A 23,346-nucleotide genomic window follows, 5' to 3' on the forward strand; every position below is an offset into this window, starting at 1 on the left:
AAAATTAAAAATATGAAACCGTAATTTATAAAATAAAGAGCAATTATGATCTAAAGAATATCAAAATTCACAAAAAAAAGCTTAATATTTATTTGTTTACTTTATTAAACATTTCTTTCAACGCGCGCATGCGTAAAGCATACATTACGCATAGTCGAAATTAGAAAATTGTAACCACAAAACTATTTTATGTGTATTTGTGATATTTATAATGATGAGAAATTTGATTTAAATCATTTCAAAGACGGAGTACATCGAGATGAAATGCTACATTTAGTAATGAATTATAAGCTGAATAAAATAAAAATGTCTGCCATGAAGATAAGGATAGTGCTGACAGATCAACTTCCAGTTCATTGCGAGTGGCGACGCCCCCCCCCCAGAGCAGTGTGAAATTGATAAACAGATTTCGGAATGGTTAGAGAAACAAAGAGTATGCCTTTATCCATTTTTTGCAGCAATTCCACTTTTTGTTTGATGGACATCGAAACATGCTTTCGCTTTGGCAGCTCCAGAATTGGAAATTCTTTTTGACATAATCAAAAGTTCAAGCTTACTTTTATAAAATTGCTCTAACAGTCTGCAAAAAATAATAAGCCAGATCCAATTAGATGATTAAGGAACAACGCAATCTGCAACATTAACTGAAATAGATAATTAGATAATTTTAGCCTAGCTAATACCGTCCGTTATACATTAAACGCGCACGCTGAAAGGTATTATGCGCACACGTAAAGGTATTATGCGCATGCGCAGAAAGTTTGTAGTTTTGAGGTCCGGATTATAGATTATTCCGGATTATGGACATCCGGATTAAAGACTTTGTACTGTATTTATGAATATTTTACCCAAAAATATCTGATTTGAGGAAAATTGTATATTAACGTGTTTTGGCTAACATTCATCCTTAAAATACTTATAAATTTAAGTTTATCCAAGTAAACTTTAAGAATGTATCAAAAACAAGTCTTGTATAATAGGAAAACTATAATTTATATCTTTGAATTTGGAAAAAGAACTGCTGTTATAGAAGGACATATAAATTATTATTCTGGTTATTATAATTATTATCATTGAAATTTGAAGTTGCCCTTCACTTTTCATAGATTTCCTCTGAGAGAGCCTTCATATCCTTGAGATTCCGTACTGCATTCTCATGTATTTATTCTTTAGTGCTGAAGTATTTGTTGAGAAGTTCAATAAAAAGGCTTTAATTGGTCTTTCTCAATGAGAAAATGTGCATAAAATTTCACTTTGGCAAAAATATTTTATGATAGCTTTAATTATGTTAATTTTTTTAGGAATTTATGGATGAAACTGTGTAAAAGCAGTCTGCACTATATAAATTATGTGCTTTATTTCTTATCTTTATCAACATTAGAAATAATAAATTCATGACAGGCTAGACTTCAAAAGATGAAACTGTGTAAAAGCAGTCTGCACTATATAAATTATGTGCTTTATTTCTTATCTTTATCAACATTAGAAATAATAAATTCATGACAGGCTAGACTTCAAAAGATTTAGGCTAGACTCCAAAAATCTGTGAAATTATTTTTTTACTGAGTGTGTAGTTAAAAAGAGGAAATTTAGTTTCAGAATTTGAAGTTAAAAAATAAATAAATAAATACTAAGCATACGTGGGCAGGCACATGTGGACACACTCAACACTTCATCAAAAAAGGGGGGGGAACAAAAAACACTAGTATGAGTTCAATACCAATTAAAGTATCAATAAGTAAAAAAGAAAAATAAAAGGTGAAGAAGGGAATACAGATTATCTTTTACCAGTTTCTTGATGGATTTCAACACTATATGAATTATTTAGTCATAAGTCATTTGTTTACTTCTTTTGGAGATAAGTTCTTATCTTGAGAACAGCCATTCACTGCATCTTTTCTGAATAAAAACTAATAAAAATGAAACACACCCAAACTTTGCATATGACGTTTTATTCAAAATGAGTTTGTGGTTGAAAGATGTGAACACCAGTGCAGGGTGTGTGATCAGCAAATTAACTGCTCATTTTGTCTCAACAATGGGTTACTTTAAGCATTGTTTTTGTTGTTGTGGTAAGTTATACCTTTATATAATTTTAATTAGAATTTTTACTTATGTGTGTTACTTTCTTTTCATTATATTAATTAACTCAATATATTCAACTCGGACTTTTTCAAGGAAACATAAACGAATTTGAGGTGTTTTTTTTTTTTTTTTTTTTTTTTTTTTTTAACTTCTAATTTATATGTGTGACTTTTTTAATTTTGTAATGAAATAATTGAAAAACTTTTTTTTTAATCACAAATCAAGCTATTTTCTGCAGAATTAAAATATCCAAAAGCTATGCTTTCAAATGTCATCCTAAATTTCATACAGTTTTGTATTCTCTTGAAATTATAAGTGGTCCGTGATGTATGATAAACTTTGAAAAACCAGAATGTGTACATTTTTAGAAATGCTATGATGCACATTTTAAATTTTGCATTCTTGTTATTTAATTCAAAATATATTTATTTACCTTTATGGATTATTGATAATTCTGTTATTTTCAGCCATGCCACTTTATTGGAGCAGTTCATGCGAGGAGCTGGACCGGATACCTCATTCCTCGGGGCTGAAGACCCGAGCGGCGAGTACAGAAGCAGTAAGTCCCTGTTTGCGGAGACCCCAACATCAGACAGCTGTGATGGTAGGACTACCCCCACTAGTACTTCCTCCCCTTCGCCTCCGCCTCCTGCACCTCCCCCTAGGTCTGTGCCTCCTCCTCTACACTATCCTGCTGACTATTCTGCGCACCTCCAAGGCATGCAGGCTTCTTCCTCGGTTGGTGCTCAGGTATCTCTCTCTCTCGGTCTTTTCTAATCTTTATTTGGACTTTTGCATTTTTCTTTATTACTAATCTTCTCTAACACAATTAATAAATTAACCAAGGTACTTAAGAAGCATTTATGACATTGTCAAGAAAATATGGAGTTTATCACATATTATGGTTTGGTGTATAAGATGTTAGTCAGGATGTAAATTATTATTAGTTTTCAAATTGCATAAATTAATTGCTAGAAAGAAATATATTGTAGTATCTTTACTGGCATATTGGATAGACCTAATTTTCTAAAAGCACTGAAGTAATTTATGCATATCTAATCTTCGTTGAAAAAATAGAACACAGAATGAAAAATAGAATTCATTGAGAAAAATATTTTTGAATGTACTAGTGCTAGTTCCCATCAAGGTTCTGTTGATTTGTTTAAAAAAACATTATTAAATACTATACAAAGCAATTCAGATGTCCTCAATATCACAACATGTAAGATGTAGTTTGATTTTTGATGCCTTAGAGGTTTCTCTATGAAAGCATCCCCCCTTAAAGCAGATAGCCCCAGGTACTTTTGCTACTCCAAATAACTTAATGTAACCTTAACACATAAACAATACTTACATTAACTTATTTGTAGATTACTAACCTTTTCAAAGTTTATAATTACTATACAAACAACTCTTACATTCACTTATTTGCAGATTACTAGCCTTCTCAAAAGTTAAATTAAAACATTCTGTTAATTATATAATTTTTATTTTTATTTATACACTCATCAAAAGTAAAATCACAATACCATGATGCAATACCTGACATGTAAATCATGCTGGAATGGTAGAAATATCTTAGGTATACAAATGATCAAGAATGATAGACAATATTCAATACTTGATTTTTTATTCATTTTCTAGTGTTTCTACCATAAGCAATGATACAGGTGTCTTTGTTGTGAGGCATGCTGTCAGGGAAGTAATTAATGTTCACCTAGAGTATCTGTTGCCAAGCTGCACCAACAGTGATTCATAGGTCCTCCAGGAAAGCTAGCGTCAGTCCCTGATGCACCTTACTTCCAACAGTTTTAATAGGTGTTTGATGAGGAAGATATTTGGAGTGGCTAGTGGCCAAAGGAGGATGTTAGTCTTCTGCATAATGCTGAGAATTCTTTTTGCAATGTGTAGTTTGGCATTGTTATGCTGGAATCTATAATAGAGTGGTTTTCAACCATTTTTGCCCTATGCACCCCTTTCACCACTGCTACATTATATTCCTCCCTCCTTTCCAAAACTCACAAAATACATACACATTTTTTTAAATTTGTATTATTTCTTAATATGTTTTATAAATTAAATGCAAAAAAAGTATAGAAAATGTTGATAAAGACCAAAATTTTGACTTTTTTATGTTTTTTATGTTAGTTTTTTTTTATGTTCATAAACTGAGTTCTTAATAGGTAAATGAAAGCTTAACTGCATCCCTCTGAAATTATGAAATCCCCCCTTTCCCTTGTTGGGAACCCTGCATTACTGTAAACCTCATGTTTTCCTACTTGCATGGTGTTTTGACCTGCAGTTATATGACTGAAAATGTGCACAAGTTATCAAAATGATTTGTTATCCCAATGTTAATTATTCAACTTATTTCTATCCTACGATGCTAGTTATTCAGCTGGTGTGTTAGTTGCCATTGGCATATGGCTTTCTGATGGATACCATCGTACCTGTCTGTGACTATCATTCACATTCAGCCGCATGTTAAAGTGAGAATAGATGATAATGTCTGTGACTATAGACTAATGTTGTGATCCAATTATGATTACTATGCTAGGCATGTAGCTTTGTGTCAAATACTTACTGACATACAAGTTATTGCTTGTTATCCCTGCAGCCCTATTTCATGTAACCTGTTGCAATTGGTTGGCTGGACACAGTGTACTTACTGATGGTGCTAAGTAGCTTTGGATTTATGTGCCATATTGAAGAAAACTAGACATTTCAATCTGTGGAATTTTATCATTCAACCCTACATTCCACTTCCTTCTCTGAATGTCTGGAAATACTTCAGCATGCACTTTGCTGAGCATCACTGGCTCCCTTTCCTCAGATGTTAACTGAGAGTATTCATCTCATTGAGATCTATGAGGCATTGTCTATGCTAGCTGGAATGTTCGGCTCTTATTGATCCTTTTCTGATAGCACTTGAATACCAAATAGACTTTTGTATTTTACAGTCTACCATAGCATGCCACATGACCTACTATGCATGCACTATTAATCATTATACATCATTATCACCTTTATTCATACTTTAGTAGCAATATTGATACATGTCATCACTTTAAAATATTTAGAAATTTTGAGGAGTTAGATTTACACGATAACAAAGAAATCAAAGTTTACATGGTTTGGTAAATGATATGGATATAAAATATTATTTTTTCTGTTGTAATGCTGTATTAACTTTATTTTCCTCTGTTAACATTTATTTCTATTTTTCTTCTTTTAACATTTGCTTCTTTTTAACATTAATTTTCACCAAATGCTTAGTTAATACTAATTTATATATCATAATGCAATAATAAAATTAATGTTTTTTTTATTTTGTAACATAACCATTATTAATCTGTCAAAATGATGGCTTTATTTCCTGTGGTGGAGAAATGGTGTATATTAAATGTTAACAGTTCTATTGTAAAACTTTCACTTGTATGTATGTATTTTATATTATTATGCTAGGCCATCAGGGAAATTTCCACAAGTACTTTATGTGACAGTTTTATATCAACTTACAGGTATTTCATTTTCAAACGTTGTTGTTTCATTTATCATTATGCAAGCTTCTTTCTGTTTAGAAAAAATTTTTTAGCTTTAATTTATTTTATAAATTTTTGGAATAAGGGGAAATATGATTCTCCACCTTTTTTAGCTTTGTGTTTAAACTGGGATATCAACCTGTAGAGATAACTTAATGCACATAGCTTTTGACTCAGATGTACTTTAAGAATAAAAGCTTAAATGATGATTTGCGGCATTTAAATCCAAAGTTCCAAACCTTGAAGATGTCTGATGTAGCAAAAGTGCCATAATCAGCATCATTTAAAGCAACTCAATCCAAGAAGCTCTTATGAATTTAGTCAAGGAATTTTGAGAGGGGAAAATGGCTGTTGTATGAGAAGAGCTCAAGATCTAGGCAATGTATAAAATATTATTGATTATGAGTCTCATCAGTCTTTTCCAAAATTGAATTTCATGCATTTTTTTGGATAGAATTATAAATTACAGCTTTTTAATAACAAAAGTACTGAAAGCTCATTACATAGTCATATACAGATGAAATGAAAATTGTCCATCAAAAGGTAAAAGCAAGGTAGTGAGAATTAATTGATAGAAAAGAACATCTTTTTCCATGACAGTGTCAGATTGCAAGTTATAAGCATAACCTTGGAAAACTTTACATTGAATTATTCAACATTCTACCTCATTCTTCATATTCTGCTAATCTTTCTCTAATTTATTGTCATAATTTTAAAAAATTCTTCAAATTTTGAAGTTTCTGCTGAACAAGAACTGTCAAAAAAAGCGAAATTATGGAATGCATTTTGCAGAATTAAATTGACATCTTCTTAGTACTTTTGATCTAATTTTTAAAAAAATGTTATTCAGGTAGGAGAAATTTACTTATCGCACAGAGGGAATTACCCATTGAGTATATAGGAATTATTTTAACTAAAAATACTGAATCATCATGTTTAAGTTATATATAATTTTTTAAGTTAAAATTGGTAGAAATTTTCTTTCATGACATAAATAAAAGTAAGTTATTAACTAAACTACAATTTATATTTTTCCATTGAAATTGTTTTATTAAATTTGATGCAAAATAATAATTGTTTATTTTGAAACAAATAATTTTTATAAGGAAATATATATCTTTAAAACTTTTATATGTGGCTATGCTATATTTTGTATCATGAGTGTTATGTGTATTGGTAACATATTTAGATTAAATGTGATCATATTATTGACAGTTAATAAATGTATAAATTTTTGTTATACAGGAATTTTATTCTTATATATTAATAAATTTAAAAAATTTATATGTGTATACTTTTTAAGTGTATGTATGTTTATAAAAATGTATAGAGTGCATTAAGTATAGGGGTAAAAACAGGTGAATATTTGCATATTATCTAATATTTGTTGGTATAATTTTGCTTCAAATTAAATTGTTGATTACTGATTATGTCATTAATAGCATGTATAAAAATTATGCAATTAAACAAATATTATGTGCTTATCTTTACATTTGGAATTGTATTTGTAATTCATCATCAAATCCATAAAACATGTATTTGATTGATAATTATTAATTGCACACCTTATGATCACATTTTAAAACCAAATATTATCCTGGTATTTTCAAATGCTGACTCTCACTTTTTCAAAGTATCAAATACCTTACCAAAGTATTCAACATAAATTAACTAACTAATTAAATTAGATTTTGTTAATAATAATGCTACTGAAATTTTGCAAATAATTTATTTTCTGTTTAGAGAGAAGAAGCTCTGATCTCTAGAAATGTGCAAAAACAAGTGTAATTTAAAAATAAAGATTTTGATCTTTAACATAAAAAATGTGTCAACCAAATAAAGTTAACTGGAGAATAAAAATATGTTTAAACTAAACTGGAACTTGAGTAAGAGTTACTATTTAAGACATAAAAATAAACTTTATCATCTGCGAAAGATCCAAGAGGAAAATAGAAGACTGTGTCTTAGTTCAATCTAGAAGACAACGTGTGAAAGTACTTGTCCTTGCTGTGACTTAGTTCTAGCAAAATAATGCTGTATATGATTTTTTTAGTATATATATAGCTATGAAAAAACATATTTTATATGACAACTCCACAATACAGAAAACTGTGATTGAATTCAGGTTGCCTGTTGACATTAACTCCATTTATATGAAGAAAATTTTGTTGTGCAAATGATTTTGTGTAAGAAGAGTGGTGTGTTATGAGTTATTTGATCCTCTGCATAACTTTATTTCAGGGCATTAATTAAGCAATGCATTAGCAGGTAAGAGACTACTCTAGCTAGAGAAACCAGGCTTTTACAACTGCTGTGCATATCATAGGTCCGAAATTTAAAATGTACTGAATTGTTTTATTAGAAAAAAATTGCTAGCATTCTACTTTCCAAAAAAGGAAAGAAATTTAGCAATGAAGAATATGCTTCTAAATGTAAATGATTTTAATTTTGAAAGCATACAGTGCATCTGACGAACTAAATACTTTTAAGGGATATCAAAATCTCAGTTTAATTGCCTGATCTTTTGTGAATGGGAAGATTAGGCATAAACTACAAAGCACATGGATATCATCTAATTAATTGTAGAACTGTGATATTTTGAAGTTATCAACAATAGTACCAAAAATGTATTCCATTCTTAAATTTAGCAATTGAAATTTAATCTTTTGTTCCTCTTCTTTTTTTTTTTTTTTTTTTTTTTTTTTTTTTTACACATGTACATATATTTGATCTTTTTGAGGTGCAAGTAACATATTTTTTTTTACCACAGCTTATGGCTGCATTTTTACTCAGTTTGATTTTTATTATGCACAGGTAAACATAATATTTTTTTAAGTACACTGCTAGCCATTAAAATTGCAACACCATGAAGAAAAGCAAATACAAAGATAATTTATTGTACAGGGAGGCGTGCGGCAGACACATGGATTTCAAAAATCAATAAAATGCAAAATATTCAAGAATGACCATGTTCTTTATATTTTTCATATTCACATACATGGGAGGTTTGAGTTTACACAGTTTTTAATAATGTATCGGCCAAATAGCAGCCCTCACAGTCCAAACATTGCATAAGCCTTTGTCTGAAGTTTTTGTGGATTCTTTCCAGCATTTCCACAAGAATTTGAAGGATATTGGCCTGAATGTTTTCTTTGAGGGCCTTTCAGGGTCCTGGGAGGTCCGTTTTAAACAAGGGATTTTAGGTAGCCCCACAAGAAAAAATCACAGGGGGCCAAATCTGGAGAGTGCAATGGTCAGTTTAAATTGCCTCGTTGAGAGATGAGGCGCCGGGGAAATTGGTCATGCAAAATGTCCGTGCAAACTCTTGTTGTATGGGCCATAGTCCTGTCCTGCTGAAACCAGATAACTTCCAGGTCCATCTGCTCCAGATCAGCAGAGAAAAATTCCTGGATCATGTTCAGGTAAACATGCAGAAGTGACAGTTGTCGCTTGATCATTTTCTTCAAAAAAAGTATGGGCCAATGATCCCCGCCCTCGACACTGCACTCCAGACTGTGTCTCTGTCAGAACATAGGGGCCTCTGGTGGAGCTGCCTAGGATTTGTCCCACTCCAATAGTGCATATTCTGCTTGTTAACACAGCTACTGAGGTGAAAATGTGCCTCGTCAGAGAAGAAAACAATAGCGTCTCGAGGCAATACAGCAAGCATGTTTTCACACTTCAAAATCACATGGTTTCAATTCTTGGACAACAACCATCTTGTAGGGGTGTAAATGAAGGTGTTCTTTAATGATTCGTTGAATGGCTCATCTTGAAATGCCAAGGACACCTGCCTGTTTACAAATTGAACACGTGGAAGATTGTTCAATTGCAGCTTGAACTCTCTCGATGTTTTCTGGGCAAGAGTTCTTTGAGGACCCCTTCTTATCATGTACACACTCCTGTTATCCCTGAAGGCATTAACCCATGCGAGAATTCGATTTTGATTGGGAACTGCGGGTGTCGATTTGAACTTTAAACAGAAGGCACGCCACATGCAGATGATCGTGCGGGCATTGGAAAAATAGGCTTCCACACTAAATGAATGTTGCTTCACAGACCACTCTATCTTGGGAACTGACCTAGATTGGAGAAACAACCTCCTCTCTCTCCTTAGAACCATGCTCTTTTCAAGCCTGTATGACCGTTGGGAAAAGAGCAAGGACCTTTTCAAATCCATGTGTCTGCCGCATGTTGTGCCTCTCCTGGATCCAGCTTTGTTGTTTGACACACCAGAGTCACTGTCTCTCTCTATGCTACATTGTCAAGGGAAGCCGAAGTAATGGTAATCATGTTGATAATCCACGCAGCTGCAAACACCAATGCACCGTATGAGCAGATACTAGCGTGCTGCAAACATGGCCATTTCCTGACTAATGGTCCGTGTTGTAGTCGTATGGTTTTGCAGGGCTGACCTCACAATATCTCATCAGAGGGCATTGAGATCCTGCATGCTGTTCAGTATGACCCTCAGCAATCCATTGATTCCATATTCGCATGACAGTGGTTGGATGTCGACCAGTGCAATAGGCGATATCACAGAGCGGTAATCTACACTCTTGATAGGCAAAGATCCTGTCTCTATCACATTCCAACATTTGCTGGTAAGCATTTCTTATTATTATTCGAGACATAACATGATATTTTAAGCAAACTTCCGACCTCACAAAGTGCTTTCCAATTGAGAAATCCACAACACAACTTTTCTTTTATGCAGATCTTCAGATGTCGTTTCTCTCTCCTGCATTGTCTAAATGGGCTGAAATATTAATTATTTGCATATCAAAGCCTTTTCTTCCTTTCGTGTGATTTTGACGTTCGTCAGATCATTCCTTTCTGGTGTTGCAATTTTTATGGCCAGCAGTGTGTTGTACAGTCAGATATGCACATATTTCCATTATATCGTGAGCCAAATGAAAAAATGTGTATGTTATGAAATCCACTGATGCGAAGTTCTGTATTAAGTATATACTAAATGTTATTTTATTATGTAAAGTTTCTGAGTTATTTTCAGTTGGAGCCTGGGTTTTCAGTTGATCTTGTATGCATATAGAATCCTTAATCCTTACGTTTGTTACAGTTTATTTTACAATTAAAGCTTTTATAAGAGGGTGTTGTCTATATATGTGAATGATATGATCCTTAAAACCTGCTGAAATGAATAAGAAAATTATAACTTTCTGTTGAAAGTGGGATTGCAGGTTCCCCCGTCTCATGTCAACATCAGTATACCAATAACATAACTATTAGTATAGTTTTATTAAATAGTAGTAACATTTCCACACCTTCTATGCCAATAGTGCATTCCTGTACTGACATCATAAATTGAATATACATATACATATATATATATATATTTATTAAAGAAATATTGATTATATTATCTCCTAAGATTAATTTTAGTAGAATTATCTTAAAAGAGTGAATCCATAGTTAGTAAGTTCAATTTCAAAAATTGTTTTAAAGTAACTTGAATGTAAATTGTTAAAAATGTTTAACGGGAACTTGAATTAAATCATGAATAACAAAATTTCAGTTGTAAAAAGAAAATAAATTAAATGCAAGTAATCATTGCCATTGATCAGAAATTAGTTGACTTTTCAAGGGGAACAAACCAACTCCCGTTCAATGAACAATAATTAAGAAATAAATACGAAGGTGTTTCGTCCTTTACTCAAGTAATAAGGCGATGCCAAACCGGCAATTCAAGCTAGGCCAAATATTTCCATGAATAGAAGGGATCAAGAACCAATGCATAGCACCAAAGAACTATCCTACTTAGGGGGGCAATTATTCAAGTAATATCAATTTTCCTGCAGAAATTGCTTTTCACTCAAAATTGAATTAGCTAAAATGCTTAATTGGAATGAGTTCTTTAATTAAGTAAAAAAACATTAATTTTTGCTTCATTCAAAATATTTTTGTAACTTTTTGCAGCTGAAAGTGTATGTCTATGACCAACAGCTGCAAAAATTAAACCAGGGCAAGGACTTCTTGAGACACAATATATAAAAACAAAAATTGTGCTTTGAATAAAAAATAAACATCTGATAGCTATTAATCTGTATTCTGCCCATCAGCTCCTGAGCATTAAAGTTGCTGAACACTAGTAGTTTGACCCTGGGTTCAAATTCTGGCAAACAGACTGGCTGCAGGGACATTTTTATGGTTTTCTCCATGTGTAATGAGTGTACAAGCCAATTTCCCTTAGAAAGTCCTCCACAAAGGGTCCTTCTCCTTAGGAAGATAGTCTTTGAGTGCTTTGCCATAATCAAATATAGCAAATAAGCCAAACCCTCTATACACATATTTATACGTCAAATTTAGTAGCACAAGAAATCCATAGTAAAATTGTCAGGAAAATTATTTTAATTTTTAAAAGTAAAATAATTTTGTATGTAGCTGTACATTTTAAAAATATTTATCAAATATTTCTTTGTAAACGTTTAGAGTTCAAAGTTTAAAACACTTATATTGTTTGAGTTAATCTTTAGAGGGAATTCAATTAATTTCAGTATCTTCTAGTCTGTATAATTATTACTTTAAAATCTTTACTTAATTCTTAATGCGTAATTTCAGTCTGCGATGGTTAGCAGCTCTTCAGTGAGTTCTGTTCAAGAAACATCTGATGGTGATAGCAGTCATACAAGTAGCAGCTTTGCACCATGTGACATAGGCTTACTGGAACGCTTAATACGAACGCATCCTATATGGTTCCTCCCAGGAATTGGACGAGCTGGAGCAGTACATTTATTGCAAGGGAAAGATGTAGGGGTAAGAAATGGCATTATTTAAAAATATAAGACAATGCCTGAGAATTTTTACTTTTGAAATATTTAAATTTTATTGCAAATGTGTTCCAAAGCCAAATAGGTAATAGACGATTGTAATGAGATAAGCGATTCTGTATGCTTAATCACTACCTGTGATAAAACATGAACAAGGAGTATCCATAAAGGTATGTCTGATGTTTGAGGTGAATAGTAATACGTTACAAATACCAGGTGTCCTAAAATAGACTGACAATTTTCAAAAACTTATAACAGGAAAGCTGGTCAAGTTAAGAAAACAATTCTTGCAACAATTTCCTGTGACTGGGCATAAATCTCCCCTCCAAGTTCCTAGCTTTAGTTTAAAAATCCATAGTAAAATTCCATCAGGTGGCACTGCAAATCCCTTCTGGTCTTTTCCAAATGCTCATTCACGGAAGGGGTTGATGTTTTGTATCTCTGACTGAACAAGCAGCAGATAGCTGAACTGCACATTCTGTAGGAAAGTGTTGTAGATGATGTATTCATTGGAGGAAATTCATTTCTCTTGTATTGGAATTCTACAGAATGGGGAAGAGTATTAAAACAAGACGAAGCTTTCAGTGCAAATTCCAAGTCGCTAATGATCCTCACCTGAATACAATAAAAACATTGTATGAGAAATTCAAATGAATAGGTAGGGCTGTGGATGAGAAAATTAGAACTGTTGGAAAACAAGTTGGTTATTACAAAAACAAATACATAGGTCATTGAGGATTCAATTGCATTTGTCCTAGAAAAATTGGTCTGAAAAACTGCAGCCACACGTCATTTGAAGCAAAATGGCGGTGCATAAGGATAATGCACAATGTTCCTGCACAAAATGGCCTTGTTCCTGCACAAAATTCAAACATAGCAACTGCTTCAGGCTATATCTGTAGAGAAAGGGAAAATGTTTGCAAATGAAATGTTGGAAATCATTGATGGCAATATTAAAAATGTGAACTCTATATGGTTTCAGATGAAGCACATTGCCCTCTCGATGGATTCATCAGTAAGCAAAATTCTCAAATTTGGGGAACTGAGAACTCTCATGTGTGGGTTCCACAATCACTATGTTCTCAAGAAGTGACTGTATAGGCAGCTGTTTCCAGAAGAGGTATAACTGGACTCTTTTTTAATGTAATACAGTGACTTTAGAACAATATGTTAAAATTTTGCACGATTTTGTGAGTTATTGAAAATGCATTTGTTGAATCCTTCATAACACCCTGATTAATAGGATAATATCCTGGAAGTAATAATCCACGACATCCTGGAGGAATATTTTGATAACCTTGTAATATCTTAAAATTACTCGTATTTCATAGGAAATGAAGTAGAATGGCCACTGTATTAACCAGATTTCAATCCATGTGATTTCTTCCTTTAGTGTCATTTGAAGGATGCAGTGTACTAGAAAAATAGCTGAACGCTTGAGAAAATTAAAGAACATAAAGCTAATCAGTGACGAAGGTGTAGTCATTCCATTGACCTTTTTACAAAAAATATTTGCTAATTTTCGTCCTTCCATCAAAACATATGATTGCAGCTGATGGTAGACATTTAAAAAATATTATAATGTAATTTTCACATACTAAAAAACTTTCACAAATTGTGATCTGATTTTCAGTTAATTTTCTTTAATTTATGGATTTATATTCTGCAATGCCATCTGTCAAACTTTTTGAACTAAACCAGGAACTCTAGGAGGAAAAATTTGTACCCTGTCACATGAATTTGCTGCACGAATTGTTTTTGTAACCTTAACTGATTTCCTGTTTTAAATTTTTGAAAACCATCAGCCTATTATAGAACACTCAATAAATTTAGTCTTATGGATAACATTTTAATTTTTTAAATTCTTTTATTCTATATTAATAAAAACTTTGAATTATTATAACTTATATATATGGAATGTGTACTGTTGTAAAAAAGTACAGCATTTGTACTTTTTCTATCTAACTCAAAGCTTGCCAGTGATTAAGTAGATTGAGCTGCTTGACATTAGTAGTTCAACCTGTGCTCAAATTTTAGCAAATGGGCTGGTTGCATAAACATTTTTATACTTTTTCTCATGTGGAGTATGAATATTATTCAGAAAATCTCCCTCGAAAGCATCCTTTTTCTTAAAGAGATAGCCTTTGTCTGATTTGCCATAGCTGATAAACCACTTAACAATTTTACCCATACGTCAATACAAGTAACCCTTTTTTGTGCTGCCTGATTTGTCCATTTGTGGTACGGGCATCTCATTTCTGAAATTTAGTTTTTGACTATCCTGTATTATTTATTTTAGTTAACTTTTTCTGTTTTTATATTTTTTAGATGTCATTACTCGACTTCAAGTACCAGGGCTGATGCTGGGCATTTTGCCATCTGGTGCAATCTGCGAGTCCTAAATTTTTTTGCCTGGTGCCTCTCGAACTTTTAAAAATTTTAACAACTTTAATTTTTTTTTTCCCAGTGCCTGCCCTAACTTCTAAGAACTTTGCCATCCTTAAATTTGTGTGCTCAGTGCTTCAATAAATTCTAAATAAATTCAATTTTGCTGCTCCCAAATTCTGCCTCATAGTACAGCTGCACCAATTGTACCAGCTTTGGCACTGGCCCTGGTAAAAACAAGTTTGTAGTTGTTAACCCCTTTTTTTCTTTTTACTGTTGAATTCATTGTGAAATATCTGCCTTTATACTGTGTTGCATTTGCTGTAGGTTTCACTTAGAAAAGTTTTATAACAAATTAATAAACTTTTATAATCTTATTATTAAAAGTATATAAAATAGCTTAAGTTACATTACTGTAATTAGCAGGTTTTCATTTTCTTTTGTTGCTTGTTTTAGAATATACCAAAAAATACTCTTTCTGCATGCCTCCTTATTTTAAAATAAACCATATTGAGATGAAATATTAAGTTTTAGCTAAAATTTCCAAATGTGATATAAATATGAAATGTAAAGCTATTTAAATTGTTTATTACTACTTGCATATGTGAAACAAGTCATCATTACATAGGTAATTCATGTAAAATAAGCTTACTACATATATGTGCAAAAAATGAATATTACATAATTGTAATTTTTATCTCTTTATAATACTTTATTTGCGATGTGTGAAAGGTTTTTGTGCATAATTTTTCTAAAAATACAGTCTTCTTCCAAATTCAGTAATTAAAAAATGACAGTCTTTGGGCATTTTTCTGAAATTTATTCAGCTGAGAAGATTCTGTTCTACTAACTGTTCAACTAACTGTATCCCTTAAAATGTGAAGTTTTAAGGGATATAATGCATCAACTACTATTGCATTCCTATTTCTTCATCAAACTTTTCATTTAGTTAGCTGTAGTCGTGACATTAAAATGGTGATCACGTATTTTTTTACTGTGTGCAGATAAATTTTTGAGGAGAAAGGGTATTATGATATTCTGATTTTACAGACGTTTTCTCATTAAATTTTCTCATTAATTAAGCATAGAAAATGCTTAATTAATGAGAAAATAAGATATGCTTAGATATCTATCAGATAAAGGTTATAATTATGAAGAAAAAGATAAATTATTTTAGTGAAAAAGATGAAGATTTGAGTGACAAGATATAATGTTAAGGCATAATAACAAAACAGACCTAATGACGAAAATCTTGGATGATGTAGTGTCTGCTATCTGATGCTATTTTCAATAGTAATGATAATTAGTGTAGATAATTGTTCCACAGATAACAACATAGCAGTACCATCAAATTATATGGACTGAACCTAACTAAAGCATTAGTGCTTTAAAATTTGAAGTTAGTTGCAATCACCGTTTTATGACTGATGTTTTCTTTTTTTTTTTTTTTTTTTTTCTTTCTTTCTTTCTTTTTTCATATTGTCAAGTAATAAATTAGTATTTCTTAAGAAATTACCAATATCTAAATCATATGCCAGGGACATTTTGGAAGGAAGAAATTAAAGCCTTTTTGAAAATAGTTGGTAGTAAAATGATTTACAAAATAGTGAAATGTACTAACAAATGCATCAAATATACATAATCCATTTATAGTATAAAGTTCTTTTATTATAAGTTTAGACCAGAAAAAAATTTTTTTGTTCTTTTGTATAAATAACATATTTATGCCTTACTAATGGAGAAAGGCCAGCATTAGTAAAAATAAATCAGTTGCATTTATAAATTACAGATCTAAGTAAAATTTTCTTACATAAATAATCATCAATACCGTATTTATGCGAATCTAATGCGCCATCGAATCTAATGCGCATCCCCATTTTAAAACTTTAAATAATAAAAAAATTGTTTGTCGGCGAATGTAATGCGCATCAGTGATATGAGGAATTTATTGAATCTTATTTTATACAACAATGGATTTGTATATAAACTATCAATTAATGGTATGATAATTTTATTTAAATTTAGATACATATTTTATACAACAATGGATTTATACATAAAGTAGCAGAACATAGAATTAACCTATTAGTGGACTATTGTCATGTGAAACAATTATTGTTAATTAGCACTACCGTATATACGGTACCTATCGTAAAATATGAACATGAAATAAATCGTAACATTTCTATCTAGCTAACAGTTTCTACAATCAGTGATTAATAGTAAACGTCTTTATTCACTAATGTTTTCATCACTGGAATCCTCGCAGCTCTTTTCGTCAGAAGCAAATTCATTTCTTCTTTCCTCATCATCGTCATCGTCATTCTCGGCGTTCCAGAGCACGTCATCGTCACTGCCATTCAATGAATTTGAACAGCATTTCTTGAAAGATTTCACAATCATTGGTGCTTCGATGCTTTTTCAGGCAGCAGAAACCCAGTGTGCAACAATGTGCGGTGCAGCACGCTTAATTTTTCCTGTCGGGGTCAATACACGGTTTGGCTCACAAAACCATTTTTCGTACTCCGCCTGAACGTACCCCTTAAAAGGTTTATTTATACTAATGTCCAGAGGTTGTAACACAGATGTAATTCCTCCAGGAATGATAACAAGATCACTGCCTAGGCTGTGCATCATCTTTTTTACGTCGTCGGTGAGATGACCACGAAATGCGTCCAGACAAAGCATTGATGGTAGATTAGAGAGCCCACCGGGACGGTGTTTCCATACATTTTGGAGCCAATCAAGCATTAATGATTCCGTCATCCACCCCTTCTCTTGGTTTCGAATCAGGACATCATCTGGGAACAGCTTTTCATTCTTAGGGGTTTTAGGGCATGTTTTCCGTTTGAAGATTAAGAAAGGGGGAAGTTTGCACCCGTCTGCTGTTATTGCCAGCATCACTGTTACGCGTTGTTTTTCACATCCCGAAGTTTTGATGATAACTTCCTTAGTCCCCTTATCCGTAATGGTGTAGTTACGAGGCATATCAAACCAAATTGCCGTCTCATCAGCGTTGCCAATTTACCCCATTGAAAAATTCTTTTCCTTCCGAAGTGTGATGACATTCCGCTGAAATGTTAGTAGTTTTCCCTCAAAATCTGCAGGAAGCTTTTGCAATATTGTTGTACGGCGTCTTAGAGATAAACCCATCCGCTTCATAAACCGATCCACCCATCCACGGCTAGCCTTAAACTCTTGTTTCGGTATTCCAAGAACTTCAGCCTCCTCTTTTGCTTTATTTCTTATGGTGTCACTAGTCACAGGTTGTCCATTCTTCCTCCTTTCACATACAAATTCCAAAACTTTTTCTTCAATTTTAGGGTATCTTCCTTTGCGAGGGCCAGTGAATTTCTTTCTACTAGCTTTAGTTGCAAACAGTGCCAATTTCTGTTGCCACCACAAGCAAACATTGCTCTCAGCTACATTGAACTCTCTCCCTGTTTTTCTATTGCCATTTTTTTTTTCAGCATAAAGAATTACTTTACATTTGAAAGTAGCGTCATATGACATTCTTCTCTGTTTGCCATCCATTTCGTGGCTACGTACTCTGCAGTTTGTATCCTCTATGCAATAATGTATCAACGATAAATGTAATGGTAAATGTAGTCGAGAAATTTGGTTGACGTCATCGGCGAACTTTGCACTCGAATCTAATGCGCCATCGAATCTAATGCGCACCCCAATTTTGAATACTACATTTGGCCAAAAAAGATGCGCATTAGATTCGCATAAATACGGTAATATGTATATCCATTTTGCTGTGGAGGGCTTCATGTATGTTGTAAATAATATGATACACCATTATTTATAGAATGAAATATAGCAGATATCCTGAAAGCTTTAACAAAATAAAGTTTGAATCAAATTTGTTTTATCCCTGCAGTTAATTTTTCTAAGTTTTGAATATTTTGTCTTCACGTTTTACTTTTGTAGTATTGGTATACTTTACTGTATAATTCAGCTTTGGGTGAAAGGATGGTAAAATTTTAATGTTTTCTTACATTTTTTTTTTCAGTAATTATCTTACTTAGCTTTAGTATGTAACTGCATTACTTGTACTGCGCCCTACTTGTAGCTACGTGAGGATGCGCATTGGGTGTCGTAGGCCTGAAAAAATTCGTTGTGTAATTGAAGAAAAACATTTAAATAATAAAAAGAGTATATAAAATATAAAAATATGCTTTTAAGTTTAATAAATCTAATAAAATTGTATTTTAAAACAATTTTAATACTGAAATTATGTATTATTAACAACAAAAGTCAAGCTGATTTATTTTTGATCACAAATGAAATTTATTACTAATTTATGCAATATTAAATTTTTACAGAAATAGGTTCAAAATAAAGCTTACATTTCACATTTTTTGCAAATAATCCTGCCGTGTTCTCCGCAAAATATTTATTTTATTTATTTATTTATTTATTTTTGGGTGTGCTTCTCCAGTCGAAAAATCGATGGTGCTGTCATTATGCATGGTGGACAACAGAACAATGCATTTATTTTTCTTTGATGTGTAGGAAACTAATATCATATTTGTTTGAAATCCAAACAGGGATGAATATACTTCTCAAGTAAATTCTTTTGACAGTTCTTTTTCCCTGAAAGGGTTCTAATTTTTTGTCAGTTGTGACATATTTGCCAAGACTGTAAACGTGTTTGCAATTTTCAACCAAGTTTTCAAAAACATTTCTTATCAGAGCTAGTTTATCCATCTCCCTTCGAGAAGGATGATCTCTTATGTCATTAAATCTCAAATATCTCATTAGAAATATGAAACTTTTGTAAGATATTGTTCGATGAAACATGTCAAGCCCTGTTTCGTCATTCCCCCAAAGGTCTCGAACATTTACGTGATCCAAAATAAAGAATACCAATAAATGCTCTGATTTCTATAATATTTGTGAGCATCTTTCTCTCTTCCAAATTTGACGGCAGTGGATTCAATATAAATGTTCGTACAACTACTAGAATTTTTATTATTATTTAATCTATAAGCGTTGGCCAAGAATTCATAGGGGAGGACACAAATTTTGCTTCACTAACATTTTCCAGGAAATTTTGTCACAATGTTGTTAGCAAGATTTCTCACAGCAAGTCTTGGTTCTCTTTTATTACATTTTGTGACTTTATCTTTGCCAAAATAGCAATTCGCAGACACACAGATACTTAATTCATTACTAGATTCATTGCTTGAGTCTAATTCCTCTTCATAATTCAATTGGTGATCACTAAACTGTTCTTCATCTTCTTCATTAACTGAATCTTCATCAGTCGACACTTCAGCTAATAGTTTCAGTAATCTTTTCATTTAATCGTCATAACTCAAATAGCGGGACATTTTTGCAATTGCCTGATCTCTTTCACAATTCTAAATGACAATGCGAGCACGCACGTCAGGCCTAGGAAGCCCGGCTACCCAGTTTCTAAGAAAAGTGTGAGGGATAAATTCTGGAAATGCTTGTGAATGACACATACATGATGTTAAATGCAGCTATTGAGAAGGTCAAAAAATTTCACCAAAAGGAGAAATTTTTGTACTATGTTTTTGGAACGCCCGACGCATGTCCTCACGGGTTAAAATCCCGCAATCATAGCTAATTTTATGGAAAATCAAATGACATCTCTTTCATATTGTCAAAAAAGGACTATCATATATATATATGAAACTTAAGGTGAATTAATAGGGTTCTGAAACTTCAGTTACTCTGCCTTGGTTTGATCATGCTGAAATGGAATTGTGGGAATTTTGGGGAGTACTAACTGAATTTCTCTTGAATGCTGAAAACAGAAGTATCTTTAAAAAATTATCAATGCCATTTAACTCTTCTTTGGAGTAATTTGGTATAGATATGTGACTATTGTTCAAGTACAGTTTGTGCCTAAAAATTTCAGAGAAAATTAATCATATAATAAATTATAATAACTTTCAACAAATATACATATATGTGTGTGTGTTTCAGATTTAATATATTAGATTTTGATATGTATAGCTGCAAATTCACAAATTACATAGGAAAGCTCCCAGGAATTAAAATCTTTTAAATCTATGCTTCATCTGAAATATATTGAATAATTGTTAGATATATAAAGCAATTAATCCTTTTTCAATAGTTATGCATAATATTCAAATAATTTATATTTATATTTTTTCATATCTATATTTATTGTTTTCATTTTCCTTTCCCTTCATATACCATTTTGTCTTTAAGTATGATATATGGTTTTTATGCTTATTATTCTTAAGCTGTAATGAAATTTAAGACAAAAAAAAAAAAAAAAAGATTTTTTCTAAAGTTTTATGCATTTTTGTTCAGAACTTTATAGTGCGTCAATCAAGCAAGCCAAACACTATGGCTCTGTCTGTTCGACTGCCAGAAAATAAAGGTCCCTATGTGGAGCACTACTTGATCGAAACTGTGGGTGATGCTCAGTTGCGACTGGAAGGCTCCGACAACAATTTTCATGCCATCCCTATGTTGGTAGCTCATTATTGTCAGTGCTGGTGAGTAAATTTCCATTTAGAAAATCAACAGTTGTGAAATACTACAGTGTAACTCTGAAAGTATTGTTTTTGTTGATATGCATATTTTAGTTTGTCTGTGTTTAGATTATGAAACATGGGAAACCTTTTTGTAAATAATTTCATATTAGTTTTTTTACTTGTGTATATTTCATTATAACACTTTGAATTGCTTTTTAAGTATTCAGTAACATATCCATAATTTATGAAACTGAACTATATAAATAATTTCATTCCATCATTTTCCATATGCCATTTAAAATAATTTTCAAGCTTTTCCACAGATATCCAAAATTTTATTCAAAAGAAATGAACAATATTCATAAATAGTAAGAAATACTATTTTGGTAACAATAACGGAAAGCTTAGAATTAGTTAAATCAATGGCCATGTATAAAAAGCAGTCAAAATCTTCTAACACTTATAATTTTTGTGTGGTATAATTTCAATAATCCACAAATGCTTGTAATCAATGTTCATTTTTGGATATGAAGAAATAAAGTTTCAATTTTTAGAAAATTTAACTGACATTTCTATATGTGAATATGCAAATAATTTTTCAATAAAAATATCCAATATTTATAAATATATTCCTTATTATTTATAAATATGTAATACTTTAAGTTATTTAGCATGTTCAGTATACACATCGGTGCTCTTGTTTTATAATAAGCAATGAATTATGAATCTCTGTAAATTTTTAGTTTTTAATAACTCTTTACTTTTATTGCATAATCTGTTGTCTTATAAAATTAATTTTGAGTTTTGATTAATATGCATAAAGATTCATTTATACAATTTTTCAAGCATTCACTTTTAGGTGAAGTGCATCTCATATTTGGTTGCTTTCTATTCCCCCCAACAAGTAAACTTTTTTATATCGGCAATGAATAATTATATTTCTCTGACATTAAAATATGAGAAAAATGGTAATAAGAGACTAAGAAACAGAAAAATCTTTTTTTAATAAATTGAAAATTTAAATTCTAGCACTTTTTGTAAACTGCTGTTAGTTTTATTGTTCCAGTTGCACATGTATGGAATCTTATGGTAGAATTAACATACAGATTCAGTTTAGGCAAACCACACTGTGGGAGTTTCTGTAAACAGTGTATTTATTTATCACCATATGATTAGAGTTTCTGTAAACAATGTATTTATTTATCATTTAAGAAAATAAAAATTACTTTTTAAATTTTGCTTGGGAATATATAGTTTTATTATGTATAATAAATAGATGAATTTTCACAAAAAATTTATTTACTCCCTGGAAAAATTTCTTTAGCCTTTATCCTTTTCCCTCCCCCTACATTCCCCCTTTGCATTGATATTATTTCCTTTGTTGCTAAATAAATTTAAAAATATAATAATATTTGTTAATAATAATAAATCATGATTAAATAATTTAGATGTGAGTATTTTCGTTAGTTATATGCAAACAATCCAAATATAGTATAAAAGTTAGGAAGGGAAAAGTGTAAAAACTCAATAAGGCATAACTTATAATCCACAAAGCTTTCTGGTGTATGCAACTTTTTGTTCCAATGTGTGTGAATTGCCAGAATTCTCCTGTATAATATAGCATAAAATCCTAGTTTTCAAACTATCATTTCATTGATTGTATAAAATTATTGCAGTGATGAATTACCCGTGCAACTAGCATTGCCATCTCCTCTTGCTCAAGCTGGTTCAAGACAAGAATTGTCCTCTTTGGCTCTTTTAGGACAAGGTGAGTTATTATACAGTTGTTTTCATTTAAGTACAAAAATCAAAAATACATGTCTTATGCAGACACAATCGTATGTATTATGACATGTCTTCTGTCAGAAACAACATGTCATATGTCTTAGACACATCTGACACTCAGATTAAATAAAATTGATCAAAATATAAAATAATTAAAAATTTTTGTCTTTTGATATTATTGATATTTATTTACCAGAAATCAGGAGTCTTCATACAATTTATAATAAAATGCATTAATCAGTGGACTACAAGTTTATTTCATGCTTTTGTATCATA

General features: G+C 31.6%; 1 protein-coding gene across 7 annotated transcripts in view; it reads left to right on the plus strand.

Annotated features, from left to right (window-relative positions):
• The window catches only part of LOC118184736 (protein sprint-like), a 309,002-nt gene that overhangs the window by 255,446 nt on the left and 30,210 nt on the right, over nucleotides 1-23,346 (plus strand). For 3 of the 7 annotated variants that reach the window (XM_035354458.2, XM_035354463.2, XM_035354468.2), the window contains 4 exons: nucleotides 2,553-2,835; nucleotides 12,207-12,401; nucleotides 21,119-21,306; nucleotides 22,962-23,053. In XM_035354458.2, the coding sequence (XP_035210349.1) occupies nucleotides 2,553-2,835; nucleotides 12,207-12,401; nucleotides 21,119-21,306; nucleotides 22,962-23,053 (758 nt within the window). Of the gene's footprint in view, nucleotides 1-1,985; nucleotides 2,073-2,552; nucleotides 2,836-12,206; nucleotides 12,402-21,118; nucleotides 21,307-22,961; nucleotides 23,054-23,346 lie in introns of those variants that run through there. The other 4 variants (XM_035354482.2, XM_035354490.2, XM_035354475.2 and 1 more) reach the window with 3 other exon arrangements.

The sequence above is a fragment of the Stegodyphus dumicola genome, chromosome 2 (assembly GCF_044657685.1).
Source record: "Stegodyphus dumicola isolate Sdum_Otavi_A_Nest chromosome 2, ASM4465768v1".
Classification (NCBI taxonomy): domain Eukaryota; kingdom Metazoa; phylum Arthropoda; class Arachnida; order Araneae; family Eresidae; genus Stegodyphus; species Stegodyphus dumicola.